This window comes from Grampus griseus (assembly GCF_964374135.1).
Source record: "Grampus griseus genome assembly, chromosome: 12".
NCBI lineage: Eukaryota > Metazoa > Chordata > Mammalia > Artiodactyla > Delphinidae > Grampus > Grampus griseus.
Window position 1 is genome coordinate 34,867,215 of NC_139006.1, and position 24,278 is coordinate 34,891,492.

General features: G+C 33.5%; 1 protein-coding gene across 1 annotated transcript in view; it reads right to left on the bottom strand.

Annotated features, from left to right (window-relative positions):
* SMCHD1 (structural maintenance of chromosomes flexible hinge domain containing 1) overlaps positions 1-24,278 on the bottom strand; it is a gene marked incomplete at its 5' end in the record, with an annotated part of 127,709 nt that overhangs the window by 75,075 nt on the left and 28,356 nt on the right. Inside the window, 14 exons of the mRNA XM_082667117.1 lie at positions 1,712-1,831; positions 1,911-1,988; positions 6,228-6,341; positions 6,526-6,608; positions 7,342-7,448; positions 8,021-8,134; positions 9,652-9,846; positions 11,770-11,953; positions 12,032-12,152; positions 14,550-14,760; positions 15,468-15,558; positions 17,525-17,691; positions 21,609-21,728; positions 21,851-21,965. Of these exons, the coding sequence (XP_082523243.1) occupies positions 1,712-1,831; positions 1,911-1,988; positions 6,228-6,341; positions 6,526-6,608; positions 7,342-7,448; positions 8,021-8,134; positions 9,652-9,846; positions 11,770-11,953; positions 12,032-12,152; positions 14,550-14,760; positions 15,468-15,558; positions 17,525-17,691; positions 21,609-21,728; positions 21,851-21,965 (1,820 nt within the window). The remainder of the gene's footprint in view (positions 1-1,711; positions 1,832-1,910; positions 1,989-6,227; positions 6,342-6,525; positions 6,609-7,341; positions 7,449-8,020; positions 8,135-9,651; positions 9,847-11,769; positions 11,954-12,031; positions 12,153-14,549; positions 14,761-15,467; positions 15,559-17,524; positions 17,692-21,608; positions 21,729-21,850; positions 21,966-24,278) is intronic.

Here is a 24,278-nt window from a genome sequence, read left to right on the forward strand (position 1 = left end):
CACAGCACTACTGAAAGCATTACAGTTTACTGAAAATAGGAAAATCAAGTGAAAGATCAATACTGAACATGAGCAATCCCACAACTGGGCATATACCCTGAGAAAACCGTAATTCAAAAAGAGTCACGTACCACAATGTTCACTGCAGCTCTATTTACAATAGCCAGGACATGGAAGCAACCTAAGTGTCCACCAACAGATGAATGGATAAAGAAGATGTGTACATATACACAATGGAATATTACTCAGCCATAAAAAGAAACAAAATTGAGTTATTTGTAGTGAGGTGGATGGACCTAGAGTCTGTCATACAGAGTGAAGTAAGTCAGAAAGAGAAAAACAAATACCGTATGCTAACACATATATATGGAATCTTAAAAAAAAAAAAAAAGGTTCTGAAGAAGCTAGGGGCAGGACAGGAATAAAGACACAGACATAGAGAATGGACTTGAGTACACAGGGAGGGGGAAGGGTAAGCTGGGACAAAGTGAGAGAGTGGCATGGACATATATACACTACCAAATGTAAAATAGATAGCTAGTGGGAAGCAGCCACATAGCACAGGGAGATCAGCTCAGTGCTTTGTGTCCACCTAGACAGGTGGGATAGGGAGGGTGGGAGGGAGACGCAAGAGGGAGGAGATATGAAGATATATGTATACGTACAGCTGATTCACTTTGTTATACAGCAGAAACTAACACACCACTGTAAAGCAATCATACTCCAATAAACATGTTAAAAAAATAAATACTGAATATGAAACCTCTAACAGTCTTCCCCAGCTTGGCTCCCCAAATGCTGGCACCCAGGTGTTTACACTCCACTCTGGGAAATCTGAACAGCCAAAGAGAAAAAAACCTAAAATTCTCTTATCATAATCTCCCCAAATGATATAAACACTCTCGAATGTTCTATTCTTAACTGTGTGCAAATAACTAGTAATGTAAGAGAGCATCTAATAGAAAGGACCCAGAGCAGACGTGTAAAAAAGCAACATGGAGGAAACAAGCTATGAATAAAGTTTGAAAGCGTCAAGAAAAAATGCCACTATTATTAATAGCCTCAGAGAATTAATAGATACTGAATCCATGAAGTTGGAGAAAATACTTTGAAAAGGGAATAACCAGAGAATATTTCAGAAACTAAAAAAATTATAGCAGAAAGGAAAAATTCAATAGAAAGTGTCGAACATCATGTTAAAGAAGTCTCTTGTAAAGTACAGAAATAAAACCAAGAGATGTAAAGCAGAAAAAACAGTATTAGTACACCAGTCAAGAGGTCCAACGTCTTAACACTAGATGTTGTAGAAAGAAAAAACAGAGTAGGAAATCAAAGTAACTCAAGAAAAATCCCTAGAATTTAAAATTTCAGAAATTGGGACCCCCCCCACACACAAAAAAAATTATCCTAACTTCTGGGGATTGCGGAAGAGGGAGAATAGGGGCGGTTGGACTGGGAGTGGAGGGTGTTTAACATGCAAAAGTTAGGAATCAGAATAACTTTAGACTCTACCAGTAACAAGGGAAGCTAGAAAACAATGATGCTTTCAAACGTTTATAAGGAATATGATTACCAAGCAGAATTATAAAGCCATTCTAAGACCAAGATGGTTATACAATTGGTCAAACATCTTTTATTAAATTACCTGTTTCCCTCTTGATTTAAAATGCTACCTTTAGCATACAGAGTTACATACTGGTGTTTTGCTTACCTTTGACAGAAAATTTAATTGCTTTAGATGGTAGTGGTCTTCCTGCATAAGTGTCTGCATTACTTTCATTCAGTACAACTTGTAATTTCAATGTATAATTCCCCAACTTTTGAATATTTTCTGGACAAATTAAGAAGAAATTAAAATTCAAGTAAATGTAATACTGATAGAATTTTTAACATTCAGAATAATAACTCACCCATTTTTTTAAACCAGTAAGGCCATTTTCCTCCATGTTGACTAATATGTGAAATGATTTCTTTATTTCCATTTGGAGCTTAATAAAAGAAAAAAATTTTGAGAAATTAAATATAGAACATGAATAAGAAATGTCACACTAGCATCAAATGTCTACCTGCTATACATTTTTTAAGGTAGTTTTGAAACCTCGAAAAATCTAAAGCTATCCTATTCAAGTCAATAGCATAATGAAAATTTATTCATTCAGCTGATTAAAATTCCTTTATTTCAATTCTTAAAAATGTATCTGTAAATAAGCTTAACTGGCACAAACAAAAGAATATAGAAATAATTTTCTTTTGACATTGAAAATCATTTCTTTAAAAGTTTTCTTAAAGAGGAAAATAGCATACTTTATTTACATAGAGTAATCTCTAAGACCTAGTGCTCTATTAAGAGAAAAAAGCAAGACCTAAAGTAGAAGAAAACAAATAGAAGGATGATATCACTTCTCTGAAATATTCCTTGTTATTTATTTTTGACTTTGGAATTACATGACTTAAAATATTCACAAAATAGAATTAAAATAAAGCAATTCATAAGCAAAACCAAAATGTGGGTAGGCGATAGGACCATATTAAAAAATTTTTTTAAATTATTTCAACTGACTTCAACTTTAATAACTTTAAGGACAAATAGCGCTTCAAAGAAGTCAAATTTAATCTAATAGTACTATTAGTAATTTTATAAGTATCACTATTTTGAAACTATATTATAGGATAAAGCAGTAACTAACTGTTAATGTTGTTAAGAATCAAGATTTTCAACATAAAAGAAATGAAATCAAAGTGGTTAAATAAAAACTCAGAATATCGATATGAATTCATGTTTTTTCTTTTCCAAAAATATTCATGCTTAGCTATCAATCGAAAAGGCTTAGAAACAATTTCGCCCAGTGGCCATGAGCAATCCTAACACTCAGGCCTCTAAATGCCATTCCCCACTGAAAGGAGTGGGGACAAAGTTAGAGAGTAGCATGTACATATATACACTACCAAATGTAAAACTGATAGCTAGTGGGAAGCAGCCACACAGCACAGGGAGATCAGCTCGGTGCTTTGTGACCACTTAGAGGGGTGGGATAAGGAGGGTGGGAGGGAGACGTAAGAGGGAGGAGATATGGGGATATATGTATATGTATAGCTGATTTACTCTGTTATAAAGCAGAAACTAACACACCACTGTAAAGCAATTATACTCCAATAAAGATGTTAAAAAAAGAGTAATGGGTGAATTGAGGTTTAGGGTAAACATGTACAAGAAGATTCTAGGATGTCTTGAGCCAGAAAGCAAGAAAGCTCAAATCAAAGACAAAAAAGGGTCTTATCAAGAGGACAGAGGAGCAAACATGAAAGCACATCAAAATCAAGGAAGCATGTCAAATCTATAAAACCCCATACATTCAGAAAAACACATTTATAAAAATCAAAAAAAAACAGTCTCTGAGCACCACAGTACTGTACCAATTCCTGACTGGTAATTTGCAATTAAAGAAAAAGGATTAAGCCTTTATTACTGCCTTTCCTATAAAAGCTGTGTTTCAGAGTAAACCAATGACCCTAACTGAAATTTATTACTAACAAATAAACTAGGAAGGATAATAAACTGGGATAATAAATTAGGAAGAAATAAAAGAATGAGGGGATCACCATTTTGCATACCAAATAACTAAGCAAAAATCATTAATGGATGAAACCATTACATCACGGATGAAAGGAGAACTTTATAATCATATTAGCCAAGTGAATTCAATAATCCATTTTAGCAGCACTAAAAGTAGGACAATTCATTACAGTCATCAAATGCCTCTTGATGTAATACCCTAAGAAACACAAATTCGCTATGGAGTATGGATTCTTGCTTTAGGGGGGAAAAGTGGTGAACCTAAACCTGTTTAAGCTTTTGGGGTAATTTCCAGTCTTCAGGAAATAGAACAAACAATGGAACAAGTTAAATGACATTCCAAAGAAACAAATATGTGAAACACTCTACAGTAAAGTGTACATTTAAAAAATAATTGAAATGGTAAATCTATTATATATACTTTAACAAAAAAAAATCTTCTAATTAAAAAAAATATATATATACAGGCAGACCTTAGAGATATTGCAGGTTTGGCTTCAGACCACCACAACAAAACAAGTATCGCAATAAAGCAAATCACATAAATTTTTCCGTTTCCCAGTGCATATAAAAGTTATGTTTACACTATACTGTAGTCTACTGAGTGTGCAAGAGCATTATTTCTTTAAAAAAATAAAATGTTCATATCTCAATTAAAAAGTACTTTATTGCTAAAAAATGCTAACCTTCATCTGAGCCTTCAGCAAGTTGTAGTAATAACATCAAATATCACTAATCACAGATCACTGTAACAAATATAATAATGAAAAAGTTTGAAATGTTGCCAGAATGACCAAAATGTGACACAGAGACATTAAGTGAGCAAATACCATTGGGAAAATGGCATTAATAGACTTGCTCAACACAGAGTTTCCATAAACCTTCAATCTGTAAAAAAATGCAGTATCTGCAAATGGCAATAAAGCAAAGCACAATTAAACAAGGTATGCCTGTGTGTATTTTTGGTTTTGGTTTTAAATAAGACAGAGGCAGGAGGGTCAGAGTCACAGAGAGGCTGGAAGATGCTACACTGCTGGCTTTGAAGATGGAAGGGGCCACAAGCCAAGGAATGTGGGTGGCTTCTAGGAGTGGAAAAGGCGAGCCTTCCCTAGAACCTCCAGAAGGAACACTATCCTGCTGACACTTTGATTTTAGCACAGTGAAGTCCACCTGGGACGGATGACCTAGAGAACTGTAAGATAATAAATATATGTTGTTTTAAGCCATCAAAAAAAGTTGGAGAAATATAAAATAGAGTGTCACAGAGGCCAAAAATAAGAGTACTGCAGTAAAATTAGTCAAACTGTTCACTGCTGCCGAGGCTAGCAAGACATTTATGCAATGAAAGTATACATGACCATTGACTAGTTTATAAATGTTGGAAATAAACGCATAGTGAATAAAACGTCTTTAAACATCTTTAAAATCCATGGACCAGACATGCAATATATAGTGATAGAACAATTACTGAAAATATAAATTGAAAATACTTCCAGGCAGTCAAGACAAAAACAACAAAGAAAACCGTAATTCAAAAAGAGTCATGTACCAAAATGTTCATTGCAGCTGTATTTACAATAGCCAGGACATGGAAGCAACCTAAGTGTCCACCAACAGATGAATGGATAAAGAAGATGTGTACATATACACAATGGAATATTACTCAGCCATAAAAAGAAACAAAACTGAGTTATTTGTAGTCAGGTGGATGGACCCAGAGTCTGTCATACAGAGTGAAGTAATAAGTCAGAAAGAGAAAAACAAATACCGTATGCTAACACATATATATGGAATCTTAAAAGAAAAAAAAAAAAGGTTCTGAAGAAGCTAGGGGCAGGACAGGAATAAAGACACAGACATAGAGAATGGACTTGAGTACACAGGGAGGGGGAAGGGTAAGCTGGGACCACGTGAGAGAGTGGCATGGACATACATACACTACCAAATGTAAAATAGATAGCTAGTGGGAAGCAGCCGCATAGCACAGGGAGATCAGCTCGGAGATCAGCTCCGTGCTTTGTGACCACCTAGAGGGGAGGGATAGGGAGGGTGGGAGGGAGGTAGACGCAAGAGGGAAGAGATATGGGAACATATGTATATGTATAGTTGATTCACTTTGTTATAAAGCAGAAACTAACACACCATAGTAAAGCGATTATACGCCAATAAAGATGTTAAAAAACACAAAAAACAACAGACAAGTTAACAAACAAGGTGATTCAAGTTAGGAAAATACAAGATGAGCAATAATATGCAGTTCTTTTCCTTTACCAAAGAGTGGGCCAGGATTCTCAACTGAAACAAGTACTTCTGGCCCATAGGTTCAGAGACACAGTATTTTTGATTGAGAAGGGATCATAAGGATTATCCAATCAAAATTCCTATTGTACAAACTACTACATGTATGCACATCATATCTTTATTTTAGCCCACAGCTACCTATATAGGAAAATTCAGAATAAAATGTTAAAAAAAAAACCCTCAGAAAACAATTGATTTTTTTTAATGTGAATTATTCACACCTTTGAAACTCCTAACTTTAAACAAATGTACTATCTATCAGATTGCTAGCTCATAATTACACAAAGATATTAAAACATATGTTATATATTTAAGAACAACAATAAAGATCCAAATTAGTTTGTATACTTACAGTGTAGTATAACTTTGAGCTCAACCAGGAGTTTCTTTGACCCTCCATGACTTGTTCCTGGAAGCTTTTGCATTGCTTCCCCCTTTTTATTCAATATTTCAATTCTTAATGCACCTATCAGTCCAAAATTAAAAATAAGAATGTCTCAGTCACACCCAAAGAATCTGATGAATCTGCTAGGTCTTCACACAGCACTTTAATTTTTCATGGTCTTTTACTATGAAATGTAAGATGTAAGAAAAGCATTTTTTCAGTATTTAAAAACAAACAAACACACACAAAAAACCCAAAAACATACCAATGGGGGTTCCAGCAGGCCTAATCTCATTTGGCAATAATTCATCTCCTTCAGGCCAAGTTACTGACAATCTATCAGGGAGCCTATTATGAAACCAGCATATTAATTATTCATGAACTGTGTTAATTATGGTCTTATTTTTAAAAATAATAGTTACTAGAAATTTTAATATTTATTTCTAATTTTTTTTGACAGGTTAAATCTGAAATCCTGAATGATTAATACTGTAAACATTTCCTTCTCCTCAACCACTGTTGTGGTTACAGAGTAAGACAAAATCTCCTGGTGTTAAGAGCCAGGAACTGTGGTTTTTTGAGATTTTTCTATTCATTTATAGTACAAGCTACCTTTGGGAGACAGGATAAACTCTACAAATAAAAGAATTACCAGTGAGATTCAGTAGGAATCACAATGACTACGTCATTAGCTATACAAGAGCCACAAACCCTTTTATTTTTCGATTTCCTTTTACTTCTTTTGTACTAATCTTTATCTCTCAGCAGTTACTACCATTTTCTTCTAGCTGTAGGCCAAAGTTTTTTTTTTTTCTTTAACAAACTTAATCATAGTGCTGATAACAGTGACACTGTAGATATAAGATTTCCTCATTTTTCTATGAAATACAGGATTCTGTTTTTATAACAGAGAGCTCTCAGGTTTTTTTTAACAGCAAGAAGTTTGTCACAATACACACATCTAAGACTACAAGTGCCCAAATAGAAGAGCATAACGACACACTCAATAACTGCTAAAAGGACAATTCCTCTTGATTTTTCTTGTTATTTTTTACCATATGCATCTTGAAATGTAAATTACCTTGCCATTTCATCTTCTACATATTTTTTCACAGCTTTCTCAGCAACTGTCCTATCCAGCTTTGCAATTGGCACAGTTTTTATTTCATCATACAGTGCCTGAGGTTCCTGAATAAATAAAATTTACACCAATATTTAAAAAAAACTATTTAAGTATAGTTGCAACAAGAACATTTCTTCCAAAGAAACATATTTTTACCCTAGTTAAGTATATAAATCATAATAGCTATTATTACATTATACCACAGTGTTTACTTCCATTTTTCATGTAAACTCCTTAGGCCTAATTAAATAGGCCTTAGGCCATTCAAATTTTAACAAGAGCATAGTATAAGGATAAAACCAGTTCTAGTTTTGAAGTTTTTCATTCTTGAGATAGAAGTCCGGCTCCAATGTTTATGTTTGTGGGCCTTGGATGAAATGTGCACTTTACAAAATTACTGTGTTAACTAGCAATAATATATGTAACATTAATTAAACACTGGGCACACAGATGTTGTTCTATAGATTATTAAAAACATCAAATGTGAAACATAAAAATTCATGCTACCACTACTTTAACCAATGGAAAAGCCAAATACGAGGCAAAACAGAATACCGTATCTTTATTTTAACAATTAAGCAAAAGAACGTAGTACCAAGAGACTGAAGAAATATTTTTTGTTATTTGGTGGTCTTACCATTGCAATTTGAACCTCTCCTCCTGTAGCATATACTTCTCCATCATGATCACCATAAAGAAAAAATTTTACAATGCTTCCATAAAAGAGAGGAAGTGTCTTGATTGTCTTGACCTAATATTTAGTTTTAAAACAAGGATTTAGTATTAATATTTACTTTTAGAAAAACAGGTTTAACAATTACTTAACAGAACTACGTTATGCAAGGGGAAAACTCAGCATCTATCATTAGAAAAATTAACAAAAAAAGCATTCTAATATTCTAATAAAGTTATATTTGTGAAGTTCTCCACTTATTTGTAACATATCTTTGAAAAGACACAGTGGCTTCTTCATACAAAAATGTCATCGCTATGCATGTGTCTAAAATGCCCAAAGCCTTCCAAATCAATTATTATTAATGCAAGTTATCTCAAACCCCCATAAATGTTCCTTGCAGACTGTGAACGGTGACTTACAAAGTCATCATTTATTTCAAATAAATTAGCTCAAAACTTGCCTATAATGTATTTCTTCTCCTTACTTGGCTTGAAAAATCTAAGAGTAATTTCCATTAGTCCAATTCAAAACTTCCCAACTACAAGGACAACAAAAATTTACACCTAACCTACCTTCCAGCCTCATTTCATTTCTGAACTATTTCTCCTCACACACACAATAGGTTGCAGCAACCCAACTCTGTTGCTTGCGGTTTCCCTGCATTTACCTGTCTTTGTCTGTGCTCAGATTATCTTCTCTGAGAAAGCGTTTCACTTGACTACCACACAGAATTTGACAAAACTGATCACTCCCTCCTTGTAACTCTTCACAAATACCTTATTCTCCTGGTTCCCTTCTATCTCACTATCTTATCCCTTTCAATTCTCCTTTGTCAGCTCCTCCTCCTTGTTTTCCTAACCTCTAAATGTTGGAAAAGCAAGCTGTAGCTACACACACTACTTCGAGGTGACCGCATCTGATTCCAAAGCTTTCGATATATGATGATGAGAGTGTCACATTTGTGCATTTATTACCTTCATAATTACCTCTGCAAACCTGAGCCTTTACCTCTTTCAAGTTCCATACACATGCCACTTCATGCACAAAGAATTGCATGATACACCCTCTTCTCCGAGGCCAATCCGAAGTCAGAAAATTCTCTCCTAAACCATGAGCACTATTCATTCTCTTTTCATAGCACTTACCCCCTTCTTACCTATGATTATCTGCTTAGGTTATCTCTGTTTTCAGGCTGTAACAGCCTGAAGAACAAAGGACATCCCCTAGACCTCTGCATTCTCCACAATGCAGTCAATAGCACAGTAACTCACGAGCAGCACTCAATAAAAATTTGCTGAAAAATAATTTCTCCATATCACAATTAAAAAAACAAAATGGAATTCTCCATTTGAGTAAAGTTTAGTGCAAGAAACAATAAAAACCTTGTTAATTGAGCCTTTGGCAAAAATCAAGTTTTTTATAAAATGTCCTGTTAAATTACGTAATTAAAATCCGTTTGGCCTTTTCGTTCTTTTCTGGCTCCCAAGGAGCCAAGAGTAAATATATTATTTTTGGTTGTTGATAAATTCTAATACATCTAATTTAGTTTCAAATTCTACTAAAAATTAAATCTAAAAATAAGTTAAACTTACCAGTTGTCCTGCTTTGTATATTTTTCCATCCCATTCTATTGCTGAATAAGTCGCCCAGGGGCCCTGCTTTTTAGAAGGAAGATCAGGACGTGTAATTATTCCTTTAAAAAGTGTAAATTTTATTTGTTTGTCATACTTTTCATGACAGTCCTTCAGCCATAGAGCAAATTCTCTGTCAATTTTCATTCGCTGCTCCTGTAAAATTTTAAAATGTTCTATGAAATATAGCTACTAATAAACAAATACAACCACAGACACTTCTCATTCATTTCATTTTTCCTTTCACATACCTGCCCACCCCAGAAAATCTAATAAAAGACTAAAATATTTTGCTGGATCCTTCTCCCATATGAATTTAGATTTCTATCAAAGACATTACTAAAGAAAGAAAAATCTTTGCTACACCCTTGGGTCCAAGGTCTTAATGGTCAATATCAACAAAGATTTACTTCCCTGTTTTAAATCCTAGGATATACCAAAAAATGACAAACACTGGCTGCCTAGGATAAGGAGAACTAGCTGATTAGGGGAAAAGGGTAAGTGGAAGTCTTCTTACTGTGAACGATGCACATTCTCAATAGGGCAATAAAAATATCTTTTTATGTATCAGGCACAGATTTAAATACATATAGTACTTAAACATATATATGGTATATCTATGGTATTAAAATGTCATTGTGGGGAGTGATTAGGGGGAGAAAAGGTCAAAAAAGCTCTTTTTATAAAGTGATAGTGAAAAAAAGGTTGACAATCATTGCTATGCAAAACACATGTTTCCTTTTAATTATGTATTATATATCTATATTTATTCACAAAATAAATCATAAAATAAAAATTGTTTTCTAATAATATATAAGAAAAAAATGTGCTATTGCTTATCATTCTTCACCCTGATGGGAGACAGTATAGAGATTTACATTCCAGCGTAAGGTGCTATATACTTGTTTAATGCTTATCTTTAGGAGAATGAGTAGGGAAGATAATCTTTACATAACACGCTTTCACAGAAGACTTTGCATAAAGTTATAGAAGTTCATTTCCCCCTATATATCTTATTCCACAATATACCATTTCCAAATGAAAATGGGGCAAAACTAAAACTGATTTCAGCTTAAGTTTTTGCAGCTTATAGTCAAAGGGCCAGTATGTTAATCATTAAAAAGAAAAAACTTTTGGTTTTAAAAAGTTATTTGAATAAGAAGTAACATGTACATTGTAAACACTCAAAAATGGCATATACCTTCAAGGAAATCTTCCCCCTAATCTGTTCCCAGGTACCAACTCCTTCCTGAATCAGCAAATTACTGTTATCACTTTGTCAACTTGACAAGAATATTAAAATTATTAACTAGGAATGGGATAGTCCGCCTACCAAATTTTTATGCTGTATTTCAATGTACAGCCCTCGTATTCGATAAAAGTATATAAGACTCAGTATCTTTTTATTAAGAGCAAAATGAATTTCAACATGTTGTAGGGATGACTGACTATAAATACTGTGTGTCATGTATTGTGCTTATTGCTTAAGCAATTTTAAATTCAGAATAAATGCATCCATCTCTTGGCAACTTAACATTAAACTACTGAAAGAGTAGCATCAAGTAAGTTTCTGAGGTGCTTAGGTAGAATAAAAGTACACTAGTTCTATCCTATTTTTTAAAAAATTTATCACTTTTTCTATTGATTAATGTAGATTTTAATACTGATCAATCTAACAGCACCTTTTAGCCCAAAGTATTTCATAGTTCTACCTCAATTTTACCCCCAAGATTAGATTAAAATTGCATATTTAGGTTATTAATATATAAACACAGCTTTTGTATTAGATAAAATTGTTCTTATATGCTCTTATCAAATGGACATGGTTCTGTAGCTTCTATTTACTATGTCAAGGTACTGATGAAGATCTGATAAAAGATCTGTAAATTTTACCTGAACAAGATCTAATCAATTTGAAATTTTTGAGTGAACACATAAATGCTCATGAATGAAAATTTATATTCCAGATTAAATAAAAAGTATGCAAATTGTCAGTACAAATCTACACTACTAGTGACTTTCGTTGTACTTAAAATAGAACACTTGCAAATATTCAAAATTTGATACTTAAAACCATACCTGTCCATTTAAAATCCTTGTAAAAAGGGTGTTCTTATCTTTCAATTTTAGCTCAAGATCCATAAAGGTCAGTTTATTTGTGCTGACCTGGAATTTGTCATTAGTGAATAATGCACCAGATATCCTATTGTAGCACTCAATCGGTGCAAGCCCTCTCTTCTTAGGAGGAGTACACCAGTCAAAGCTTGAACAGAACAAAGTATTAGTTAGTAAAAAGATTAGATCACAAAACAATATAATTTCAGCAAAAATCAGAACTTACTCTTCAACAGATGTATATGGTATTAGTCGTCCATTCCAAAAACATTCAAAAATAGGTCTTTTCCCTCTTGCTGCTTTCTCAAGTATGAAACAGTCATCATCATCATCTTCATCTTTTAATTCTAGAACAAAGGAATATTGGAACAAAATGTTTATTGCTATAAAGTATACGCAATTTTTACCACTGAGAAATCAATTTCTGTAAGTGAAATGTTAAAGCTACTTCAGAGAAATGGTAACAAAAAATCTTATGATCTTTAACATTGCATTCTATAAAATCGAAAGGTGGCTTTATTCTGTTTGCCCTCAAAAAGGCAGATTTTCAAAGTGGTTCCACATTACCAATAGTGTTTCTCATTACAAAGTCAATAATTGCTAACATACTAATCCATCTGTGTTAGGAGTACTATAGTAGCTACTGAGCCTGCAATCTTTAAAACCTATTTATAAATATGGGAGCTTGAATCCTGTACCTAAACCACAAGCTTCACAACTCTGTCACAACCAGTTTACTTACATAAAAATCATCTGGAAAATCTACAGTATCGAGCAACAGCAAGTTTGCCTAGCTTGGACAAATTAATAACACTGAATGTAAGTTTACTTTATGATACAGCTAGAATTATAACCTATGTTATAAAGCTCAACTGTCTACATTTTTATGTTTGTTAGTAATACATTTTCATATATTTAGATAAATTAGATTCAAACATCATGATCCTGACATAGTAATACCTCAGTTATTCTGGCATTAAGTCATTCCCCCCACCCCCAATAAAGCCTTCTTCTCCCAAAAAAACCCTCACAAGTCCATCACAAGTAAATATTCCTTTCAATCACACCATTTCACTTGCTCTTAGAGAACCCCTCTGATCTCATTCAACTTACTGGCTATTATTTTAAGACATCATTTGAAGAACTTTATCTTTTTGTCTATAAGCATGCAAAAATTACAAATGGCAAATGAAAAACATGCTAGAGACTTCACGGGAGGGAAGGTCACTGAGTAATAACATGTATGAGCACTTACTAAAGAAAGTCGGGCACTATTCTGAGGACTTGAAGCAGTTTCTTATTCAACCCTCACAACACATCTATGAGGCAAGAATTATTACCCCCCCAACTTTACAGATACTGAGGCAGGCGGTACTTTGTCAAAGTTTACACAAAGTGGCAAAGATAAGATTCAAATCAGGAAATCTGGTTCCAAAACCTACAATATTAAGGCTATACTAAAGAATTATTCTGAATGAGAAAATTTAATACTGTTAATCTATGAAAATTCAATGCCATCTCAATAATACCAGTAGGATTTTTTTAAAGTGAAAGTACAGTACAAAGTGATTCCAAAGTTTATCCAGAAGAGCAAAAGATTAAGCATTAAGAATTTTCTCAAAAAAGAACAATAGTGTCTTGCCCTATAGATATCAATATACAGTATAAAGGACAAGAGAGTATCATTACTCATGTATAAAAACACAAAATAGGGACTTCCCTGGTGGTACAGTGGTTGCCACAGTGGTGGCACTCTGCCTGCCAATGCAGGGCACATAGGTTCGAGCCCTGGTCCAGGAGGATCCCACATGTCGCGGAGCAACTAAGCCCGTGAGCCACAACTACCGAGCCTGCACTCTAGAGCCTGCGAGCCACAACTACTGAGCCCACATGCCACAACTACTGAAGCCCGCGCACCTAGAGCCCGTGCTCCACAACAAGAGAAGCCACCGCAGTGAGAAGCCTGCACACCGCAACGAAGAGTAGCCCCCACTCACAGCAACAAAGACCCAACACAGCCATAAATAAATAAACAAATAAATAAATTTATAATAAATAAATAAAAACACAAACTAGATCAATTCCTTATAGTAAAAAATCCGGATCTATGCACTTATGGGAACTTTGTATTATTATGAAAGTGATATTTAAACTATTACAAAAATCATAACGTTCAATAATTGGTGCTAGGAAACTGGAAACCCACAGGGAAAATATTAAGTTAACCCACACACAAAAAAGATTAGAGATGTGTTAAAGATGTAAACATAAAATGATTAAGAAAAAAAACCACAGGATCTTTTTTATAATCTTGAGGTATAAGATACCTTTCTATAGCAAGGCAAAAATCAGAAAGCATAAAGAAAAAACTAGTGTGACTAAGTGAAGTTTAAAACTACTTTATAAATACCTACAAAGATAACAGGAAGACAACATGGAGAATATATAAAGGATTACTATGCAGTATATAGCTAAAAATTCACTTCAGGAAGAGATCTATGATAAAAGAATATATAATCTTTCTTAAAGCCACTGCTTTATTCATCTGGAAATGAATATACACAAAAATTAAGAATTATAAAAATTATAACTACTTTAATAACTTAAGAAGATTTGCATGAGGGAAAAAAGTTTTTAAATTTATCTAACCTCAACAGCTCAACTAAGAATTATTATTAAGAAAACAAATCACTATCCTAAATCACAACTTCACATTTTGTAGCTAAGATAACAGATTAACATACTTGATGGAAAGCATGGATCATCAGGATACGTTTCTCTATCATATAAAAAAGGGTGATATCGGATAATCCCTTCCACTACACCATCTCCTTCAACATGAGCCTTGAACTCAAAACTATCGGCTGCTGTATTTATATACAACGTCTGCATGTCATCTTGTATTTCCCTTAGGTTGATAATCTTAGGTGTCTTCCCCTTTTCAAACATAGAAATCTAAAATAAAAATAAAACAAAAACAATTAAATTCTATAGTGACTTTACTTTTGTTCTCACCTATGATCCAACAACAGAACAGGCAAAAACTACTTTTATTTGTACAAGTAATCATCTAGCTTATTGAAATACATATATATTTTTATTTGGATTAAATAGCTCTAAGTAGCATCTCAAAAAAAATACACTATAAAAAACTGAAAGTAAGCAAAGAAAGAGCAAAGCAGAGCTGAAGGATATATTAAGTGATGAGTACATTTAATTCAAGGTTTCCTGCTAGAGGTAGGAAGTGGGATAAAGATGTACATGAAATTCTTCCTGACGTGTGGGCAAGGATACTGAGAACTCAACACTCAAATATTCTTTTCTTCTAAATCTTACTTTACCTGTTATAAGACTTCTGTGAACAAAAGAAACTATTTATTCCTTTTCTTCCCTGCTTTTGAGACATGATATTCAGTTAACAGCTCATATCTCTAGAGAAGACAGAGAAAGGAAAAACCATATACTATAGTAAACAAAGGTTCCACAAAAATACATCTAGGAATAATCTCTTTACTTGCATATCAAATTAGGGAAGCGTTCTGGTAAAAGACAAGGACAGAGAAGTTGTCTATTTACTGACTGAGTTTTCTTGTCCAGAGTAACTTGGAACTAGAACAGATACCTAATAATTCACAATACTTTAAGAAAGAATTTTATCTTACTTCAATATCAATGTTGTTGAAAGGTCCAACTTCCTTTGATGCACGTTTTTCATTCCCTTTTGGGCCATGAATATAGTAATGATAAATATGCCTAAAACATAGAAGAATACCTTTACACTTTTAAATCACATAAAATTACAGTTCATCTAATCTTCTACCAAAAAAAATTCTATAACTACTATTTGGCAGTACTTACTAGGTGCCAAGCACTATATGAAGCATTTTTAAACAGAGTAAACCATTTAATGGTAAAAACAATCCTGAGATTCAGATATTATTACCCTTCATTTTATATAGAAATTGGAATGCAAGAAACGTATATAATTTAATTTACTTAAGGTCACAGAAGTATAGAGTTGGGGGCGCTTCAATCCAAGTCTTTCCAACTTCAAGGCCCAAATACTTTAAGTATAGTTTATCAAAAAAACTAAAACTAGAAGTTAAGAGGCTATAATTCTACTTGTTAGGGATGTTCTACAAAGGACTCAAATATCAGGGACTATACAGGATTCAGTAACTTTAACTTATGTCCCCAACATGAGAGTATCATTCTGTAACTCTCATCTTTCTTCTCCTATGACACTGAAACAATCTTATGCCAATACTCCTAAAACTAATAAATTCAACATTATCCCATCAAAAACCACCACTTCAGAAATCTTTGTTATTTTATTTTGGCAAATGTTTCAAAAGATTATATTTGGAGGAGATTATTCACCTCTCCCCATATCCCGTATCACATGTGTAATTATTCCTCAAGCAGGAATTTAAAATATTCCTTCATATGAATTTTAACTTTTTAAAATTACATTAATTGTCCTAGTTTAAAACACTACTAAGATAAAAGGAAATCACTGAAAATCATGATTTCTTTCTTCAGACATCTCAAAAGTATTAACATCATAGTCAACAATAAGTTTACAACCATACATTAAGAAAGAGTGCTATAAATAGCTTAGCAAGCGTCTATTTCAAAGAATGGTTAAAGTTATACATCATTCTTTTTAAAAGCAAGAGTTAAGTTATAATTATGTCATTAATGTACACTGAATTCCTTCAGTTAAGAGAAATAATAAAATAACTAATAAAAGATGTTCTTAGAGAAGAAACATTCCAAAGTCCTATTTAAAACTCTTGTGTTACAGAGCCAATAAACATCAATATTCAAGAAAAAAGGCATTCCTAAAATCAATTTCCCCATAAAAAATTTTAATTGTTAATATATATGTATAAAATAGAGAATCTCAAAGTAAGTACAACAGCCCTTTGAATAAATAAGAAAAGATACTTTCTTTAAAAACATGAATTTTGTACAGTATACCCATTTTGCAAGACTAATTAATTCAGGTTAATACAAATTATGGAAACAATCCAGTCAAAGGTCTATACTGTGTAACTACAGAGGAAAAAACTTAAGAGCCATTAAATGTATATACTTCTGATTTGATCTAATGGAATATATACTTCCTAAAAGTTTTCCTGGAATAGATACACAAAGATTTATTTTCAGTATTACTCATGTCACATGAGTGATAGACTCAATACATTCAATAGACTCAATACATTTCAATAGACTCAATACATTCATTCAGTAAACTTTTATTGAGCATCTACTATGTAAAAGGAAACACTGGGATACAGCAGTGCATAAAAAACGACAGACATTCCAAGGTAGAAGGCAGACAAAAATATAAGTAAACTGTGTGGTATGGAAGATTATAATACATGCTACACAGCAAAAGCACAAAAGGGGGATCTGGGAGTGATGAGCTGAATTGGATGAACTCAAGTTTATTTTAAATGTTATCACAGTTGTCAAAAAGCATGGGCCTCATGTTTGTATTTGTAATGACCAATACATTACCGGTGATCGGTACAATATTTACAGAATACAGAACCACTTTAATGCTAACATCAGAGTAATGATTCCTGTACTGAAGGGAAGGAAATGGGATAGGAGTAAAGCAGACAGCCAAGAGGCTTCAATATGTCTGTAATATTTTCTATCTTAAAAAAGATAAGAAGAAACATGTCCTGAATCAAATGTAAATACTTACGTTAACTGTCTCGTCCAAAGAAGGAAATAATTTTTCAAGTACTGTATGTGTTCTGGTTGTACCCCTGTGATAACCACAGCAGTAAAGCTATCTTTTTCCTTCTCCTCTGAGATAAGATGATGTAGAAATCTTTCATCATCATTTGTAATGTGAACAGAATCAGACGGCTACAAGAGTGAACATAAAGTACAACACATTACATGCACCTTAATTGTAATTAACAAATAACATTTACATCAACCTTTAATGTGATTCACTTGGATAATTTCAAATACAGGCTTCAAAAATCTTTTGGAGGAAAATGGCCAATTGCAAATCAGCTGAGTGTGTGACAACAATGCTGTGAGGAGAGGGAAACTTTTACATAGATTGCTAAACTGGCATACATCAAGGAGAATGCTAAACCATAATGCTACACGAACTGGAGAATCATAAAGAAAAGGGTAAAGAAAAATAAATACTGAGTTTAAAACTGTGCCCCAAAATTGAGAACACTTACCCTAAGGTGGAATGAGTCCTTGCTTGGGGTACCTACCACTTAACTTGGTCAGGACCAATGCCCAGCCAGCCCTCCAAGTTCAGGAAAACTAGGATGCAGCCTGAACCCAGCTGGCTTAGCCCAAAGGCACTCTGTTTAAAAGGGAGTAAAATCATCCTGGGCCCCAGTCCACTTTCAGAGGGAAGTGGGGAGGGGGGAGTGGGGGAATGTTTGAGGATAAGAATTACAAACTTCTCAGTTTTTACTATGAGTCTGTATGTTAAAAATTTCATGCATATATATATACTATATAAGTTGTACACATAAAAACGTATAAGGATAAAGATACACACTGAACTATTATGTCTAGGAAACTGGTTTTCTTTTTTTAGTAAGTGTGTATTATTACTTTCTTAATAAAAAATAAAAACCAACCCTCCAATACGATTCCAATGCATCCCTACACAGTAAATTACTAATATTATAGCTACAATACATAATACATAAGTAACATTTTATACAGTTTGAGAGTTAGTAGATTAGCTTGGGTTTACTGATGAGGCAGGTTCATTATCCAAATATTTGGATAGCACCTTCTAAGCCCTATGACTCAACTTGGGCATGAGGAAAATAGGGTTCAAGATAAAAGAAAGAGAGCATCCTTCCTCCCTACAAATTCCATCTAATAGATGAGAAACAAATGATTATAAAACAATGTGCCATTAGAAAGCTATAAGCCAAGAACTACAGAGTTAAAAAAATAAAAATGGGGTGACATTCACCCAGCAGATGACTTAATAAAAACATCCCAGACCAATGAGAACATGAAGGATTTGAGACTATAAGGGATACAAGGTAGTTTAGAATATATGTTAAACATATGATGAAGGACGTGGCTGGAAAGGCTGAATCAAGCAGTGGAAATGAGTGCAAGAAAGGATAAATGAAAGGAACTATTTTAAAAGAATTAAATGTGGTGAATGATTAACAACAAGGATTACAGTTACTACTATACTGTTAATAGTTGGAGGAAAGGGGAAGAAAATAAGAAATGCTTATAGATATTTGATTTCAGATGTACCAAAAGGGAGTTATTTACAGAACCCGTGGAGAGGGACATCTAACTCAAACTGGAAATGCGTGTGCTACATAGGATCAATTGGTATTCAGCTGCCATTTGTACCACCTTACGTTGTCCCCTCCCGGGCTGCAGAGGATGGAAAGAAATCAAAAAACATCTATTTCTCAGACTCTTAAATTTTTGCTTGTGGATGCAAATTAGGTTTCACCAATTAGATGTACTAGCCAAAGATTTAGAAGGGAAAAGTGAGGCAAAGGCCATCTCCTGAGGTTTCTTAAAAGTTTTCTGTTACCATGCAAGGTACTGAAAGACCTGTATCCAGGTTCCAGCTTAAGCATCAGCACTGATACAGCACTAGTAATGGCCAGAAATTCTGTGTCCATTGTTGGAACAATTGTGGCAGCAAGACTTTTCCAACTCCTGGATCAGAGATAAGGTACTGTGTTTCTGAATTCCAGATCCAGCTGTGGTCCTCCAGCTACCTGATTACAGCAGATGTTGCAGCATCCCTAGAAGGTCAGTTTGGAATACCCTGGCATCATTCTACAAGACTCAGCCTAAAGATCATTCCTTCAGCCCAATAATCATCTAAGCATCTAACTCCCTTTATGAAATCCTTTTCTGTTTAAAATGGCCAGAATGGTTTCTTCCCTTTAAGGAGTCCAGCCTGATTCAATGTTTCAATCTTAAGAAAAAAGTCTTGACAAGAAATACATATTTGAGAACTGTTGGTATTAAGTGGTATATATAAGAATGAATATATATATATATGGGGGGGGGGGGGCGTGTGCATGCTAGTCCCCATAGATCAAAAACCATCAACCCCCCACACACCGTACTAACTGATAACAGCTCAGGAATAGAGGAGGAGCCCCCAAAAAGTAGGCTGGAAAGGACAGGTCAGAAAAAGAAAAAGACTAGGGACCTACTGGTACCCATGAAATGTTTGCTGGGATGAACTAAGCACAAAACACAGGAAAAGCTGGAAGAAATGATAACCCAAGAGACCTCAGTACTATCCAAGCTTTATCATATCCATACAGTTCTGAAAAAAAATCACTTAAATTCTCTGTTTCTATTTTTCACCAGTTTTAACACGGCAAATAATATTTCCACCAATATACTTTATAGGGCTTTGTGATTTTAAGATAACATAGAAAAGATAAGACAGAATACTGTTACATAAACAATATATTAAGATATGTAAACTGTTAAATAAATGCAATAAATTTAAAGAGGAAAAGGTGGAATGACAAAATGAAGACATTTCTCGGACAGAGGATAATGTTCAGTTATAAAGAAAGTAAAAGTAGCTAATAAACATGAAAAAAATTCAGCCCACTAGTATGAAAGAAAAGGTATTATTTTCACTTATCAAACCACTAACATTCTGCTATCATTCTTCCCTCCCTGCTTTGTTCTTTTGAAAAATAAGGAAATGATCCAACAGGCACTTCCAATATACCTTTGTTGGGAGTGTATTTGATTTGGGTTCAACCTTTCAGAAAAGCGACTTTGTAATATACACCATAAATATTTCTAAGTTCAAATTCCTTATAACAGTTATAAAAATTCTAACAATTTATACGAAGAAAAAACTGCAGTTCAGGCAAAATGTTGTGCAAAGATACTAATAGCAGTGTCTTTACAATTATAATAAAATCCTTCAAGTAAGCTAAATGCTTAACAGAATAGTCAAATTACTGTACATTTAGCCAAAGATACTATGAAGCTATTAAAAGTGTGTTGTGTACCAAAATACTTTCTAAAATGAAGTAATACTCAAAATATTAATAAAACAGAGCTCAAAGCATAAGTATATGATAAAGTTTAAACTAGAAGAAAATTCGACTAAATATGTCATAAGTACTTTTTTCTGGTATTTGAGACTATTTTTATTTTCTTTATAAAATTTTTACAATTTGCTTTGTAAGCAGAAAAGAATTTTTTAAATCTTACTTTTAAAAAAGGTTTAAAAAATTTTTTTAATTCTAAAATGTTTCAAACAGAGAAAAGCTGAATGAGTAATACAACAAATACCATGTGCTCACCAACAAGATTCAAATTTGTGAACACTCTGCTTATTAAAATGAGCATTTGAATGCAAATTTATAACAGAAATAAGTTTCTCGTTTACTTATTTCTCTGGAGCTCAGATTTCTTAAAAGTCTATTACCCTATCACTGTTTTCTACTCTGCTTCTATAATTATTATACAACAAATACTTAAAAACTCACACTCAGTTCAAGGAAAAAAGTTTACAATCTTATGAACAATTTCCAGAAAGCTTACTTGGCTTTATGAGAAAATCTGTTTTCTGAAGACTTCAGCCTGAGAAAGCACATAAATGATCACGTTTGCTATTCACATAATTAAAAGAAAAAGAATGAAAATTTAATTTGAAAATTCCATATCTTCAAGTTTTTAAAATGACATTAGTATCTCAGAAAATGAAGAAAATGTTCTTGTCCTATCATCCATCCAAAGTAATGCATCTACAATTACTGAGTTCAAATGTATTGTACCTTTCTGTTTCTAATATATCCGCTATATATTGCCTCTTTATTTTTCTCCTTCTTCTCAAAATCTTCTTTAGAAAGTACAAGTTCATGAACATCCTGGGAATCTGCAGGTTTGCTTATCATCTGTTAAATATTTAAAAGAGTACTTTATAAATTCCCACAATTTAAACTGGATAAACACATTTAGAAAGTCAACCTCAAAATATTATGATCAACTTTCACTTTTAAGAAATATTTTTACTTACTCTGGCTGATTGTCCAACAAAGAAAACAGCCTGCTTGCCCCCAACACCAAAATAGGAAATATCACTATTTAAACTGCGTGGCACTGGTAGTGGTCGAACATATCCTGAATGATCACTAAAATAAAACATTACATTAATGCAATGATGTTAAACAAACTACTCAGGTGCTAAAGGAAATTGTTATAGCAGTTTTATAAGTGTTAATAAAATGATCCCTGAGCCAGATAACACCCCTATTCAAATGTAAAAGAATCAGAGCCAAAAGCCAAAACATCATCTGGTCCAATGGCTCTCAAAGTTTATTACCCAGACCAGCTGCATCAGCAACACCTGGAAATGCTAAGAAATGCAAATTCTTGGGCCCACCCTGATAAATCAGAAAATCTCAAATATCTGTATAACTCTACAATCTTCCCTTCAAAATTGTTTACTCCTTCAAAACATTAAAATATTGCCTCAATACTAATGGGAATTACAGCAAAGAGATTCTTATTTCCATGTATCATGACAAACGAAGAGCTCTGATTGAACCTCCTACTGCACCATAACAACACTCTGGAGAGTAGGCATCCCTGGTCTCTCCAAATATAGGCAAGATCGCTAGGGACACCATTTCCCAATATCAGAAATAAACAGAATTGGGGATGAGGCTGGAACCACTATTACACCAAATGAAAAGGTTAGAGAGCAGATGCAGCATAGCTGGAAAAATTTAGAGAACACAAAGATACGTTCAAAAACACTTACCCATAAGAAACAAAGAAAAAAAGGAATGAAAAATATCAAAGTGGGACTAAAAACATGAACGACTGAAGGATAGTATCTCACACAAGTTTAAATGTACTTGGAGAAAGAGAGAATAGATAAAAGCTGCAAATATTCTCAAACTACTAAAAGGCATAGATCCACAGATTCAGACCAAAAGAGCCCAAACAGGATACATAAAAAGAAATCTGCATCACAGTGAACACTAAAAACAAAACAGAAGAACTAATAAACAGACTGAGAGAGAAATGGCTTTGCAGGCTTTGACAGCAACAGTATAAGACAGTGGAATATTATCTCCAAAGGGCCAAGAGAAAAGGTCAACGTAGAACTGCGAACTAGGGCTAAATGAAGAAGTTACAGACGATATCCAAGGAAATTTACCATTAAGAGATTTGCTCTAAAGGAATGTTCGTACAAGCACAATCTGACATACAAGGTTATCATAATATGGTAAGTACAAAGGTAATTTTTAAAATATGTATTAAAAAATTTTTAATGTGTTGTTAGAAAAAATGGTGAATATAATTTGTGGGATTTCCGTAGTCAGACTTGAAATACTAGACAACATAAGTATAACTTTGGGAAGGAAGTGATCAGAGATAAAGTGTTCCAAATTTTTTAATATGGGCAAAGGGAGGTGTTCTTTTAAATTTTGAAGTCTGACGTTAATACACATTTTTAAATTTCAAAGACAACCAAGAAAACAAACAGATAAATTCTAAAATATTAAAAGAGAAAAAAAGGGAGAACAACATTTTCAAAAGCAACAACAGAAAGATGCAATGAATTTAAAAACAAAGAGAAAACAAAACAAAGAAATAATGGGATAAATAAAAATATTTTAATTGGTATAAAAAGTTCTCACCCATATATCAATAATCAAAATAAAGACAACAATGACCAGGTAAAACACCGTAATACCAGACCTACAAAACAAAGCACACAAAAAATAGCCCCGACAACATACAACCGCCATACACAAACTCATCTCCACACAACAAAGACAGAAACATGCCCCCATGCAAAAAAGCATGCATATACACAAACACTCCACACAATACACAAACCACACAACATGCATGCACACCTACAGTGCTCCCCCAACACAAACACACAATGTATACAACACCAACTATAAAAAGAACATTTAAAAGAGTCAGAAAAAACAGACACCATACATTCTGAGAAACAAAGATAAGAATGACAATGGATTTTTCACTGTAATCTGTGCAAGTCAGTAGAAATGGAGTAGCATTTTTAATGTACTGAAATGTTTAACAAAGTCAACCTAAAATTCTATACTCAACAAAAATATGTTTAAAGGGGGAAGGAGGGTAAGGAATAGATCCAAACTTTATCAGACATACAAAAGCTGAAAAAATTCACTGAGAGCAAACATGAATTATAAAAACTGTTAAAAGACCTTTAGGAATGAAAATGATACTATGGATTTAAACAAAGGAATGAAGACCACCAGAAATGGTAAATATGTGGGTAAACATAAACTGACTCAGGGACTCAAACTAATACTTGTATATGAACGTTCATAGCAGCATTATTCACAATATACAAAAAAGGTAGAAACAAGACAACCATCCATTAACCTATGAATGGAAAAATGTAGTACAGCTGCATAATTCAGCCATAAAAAGGGGTGAAG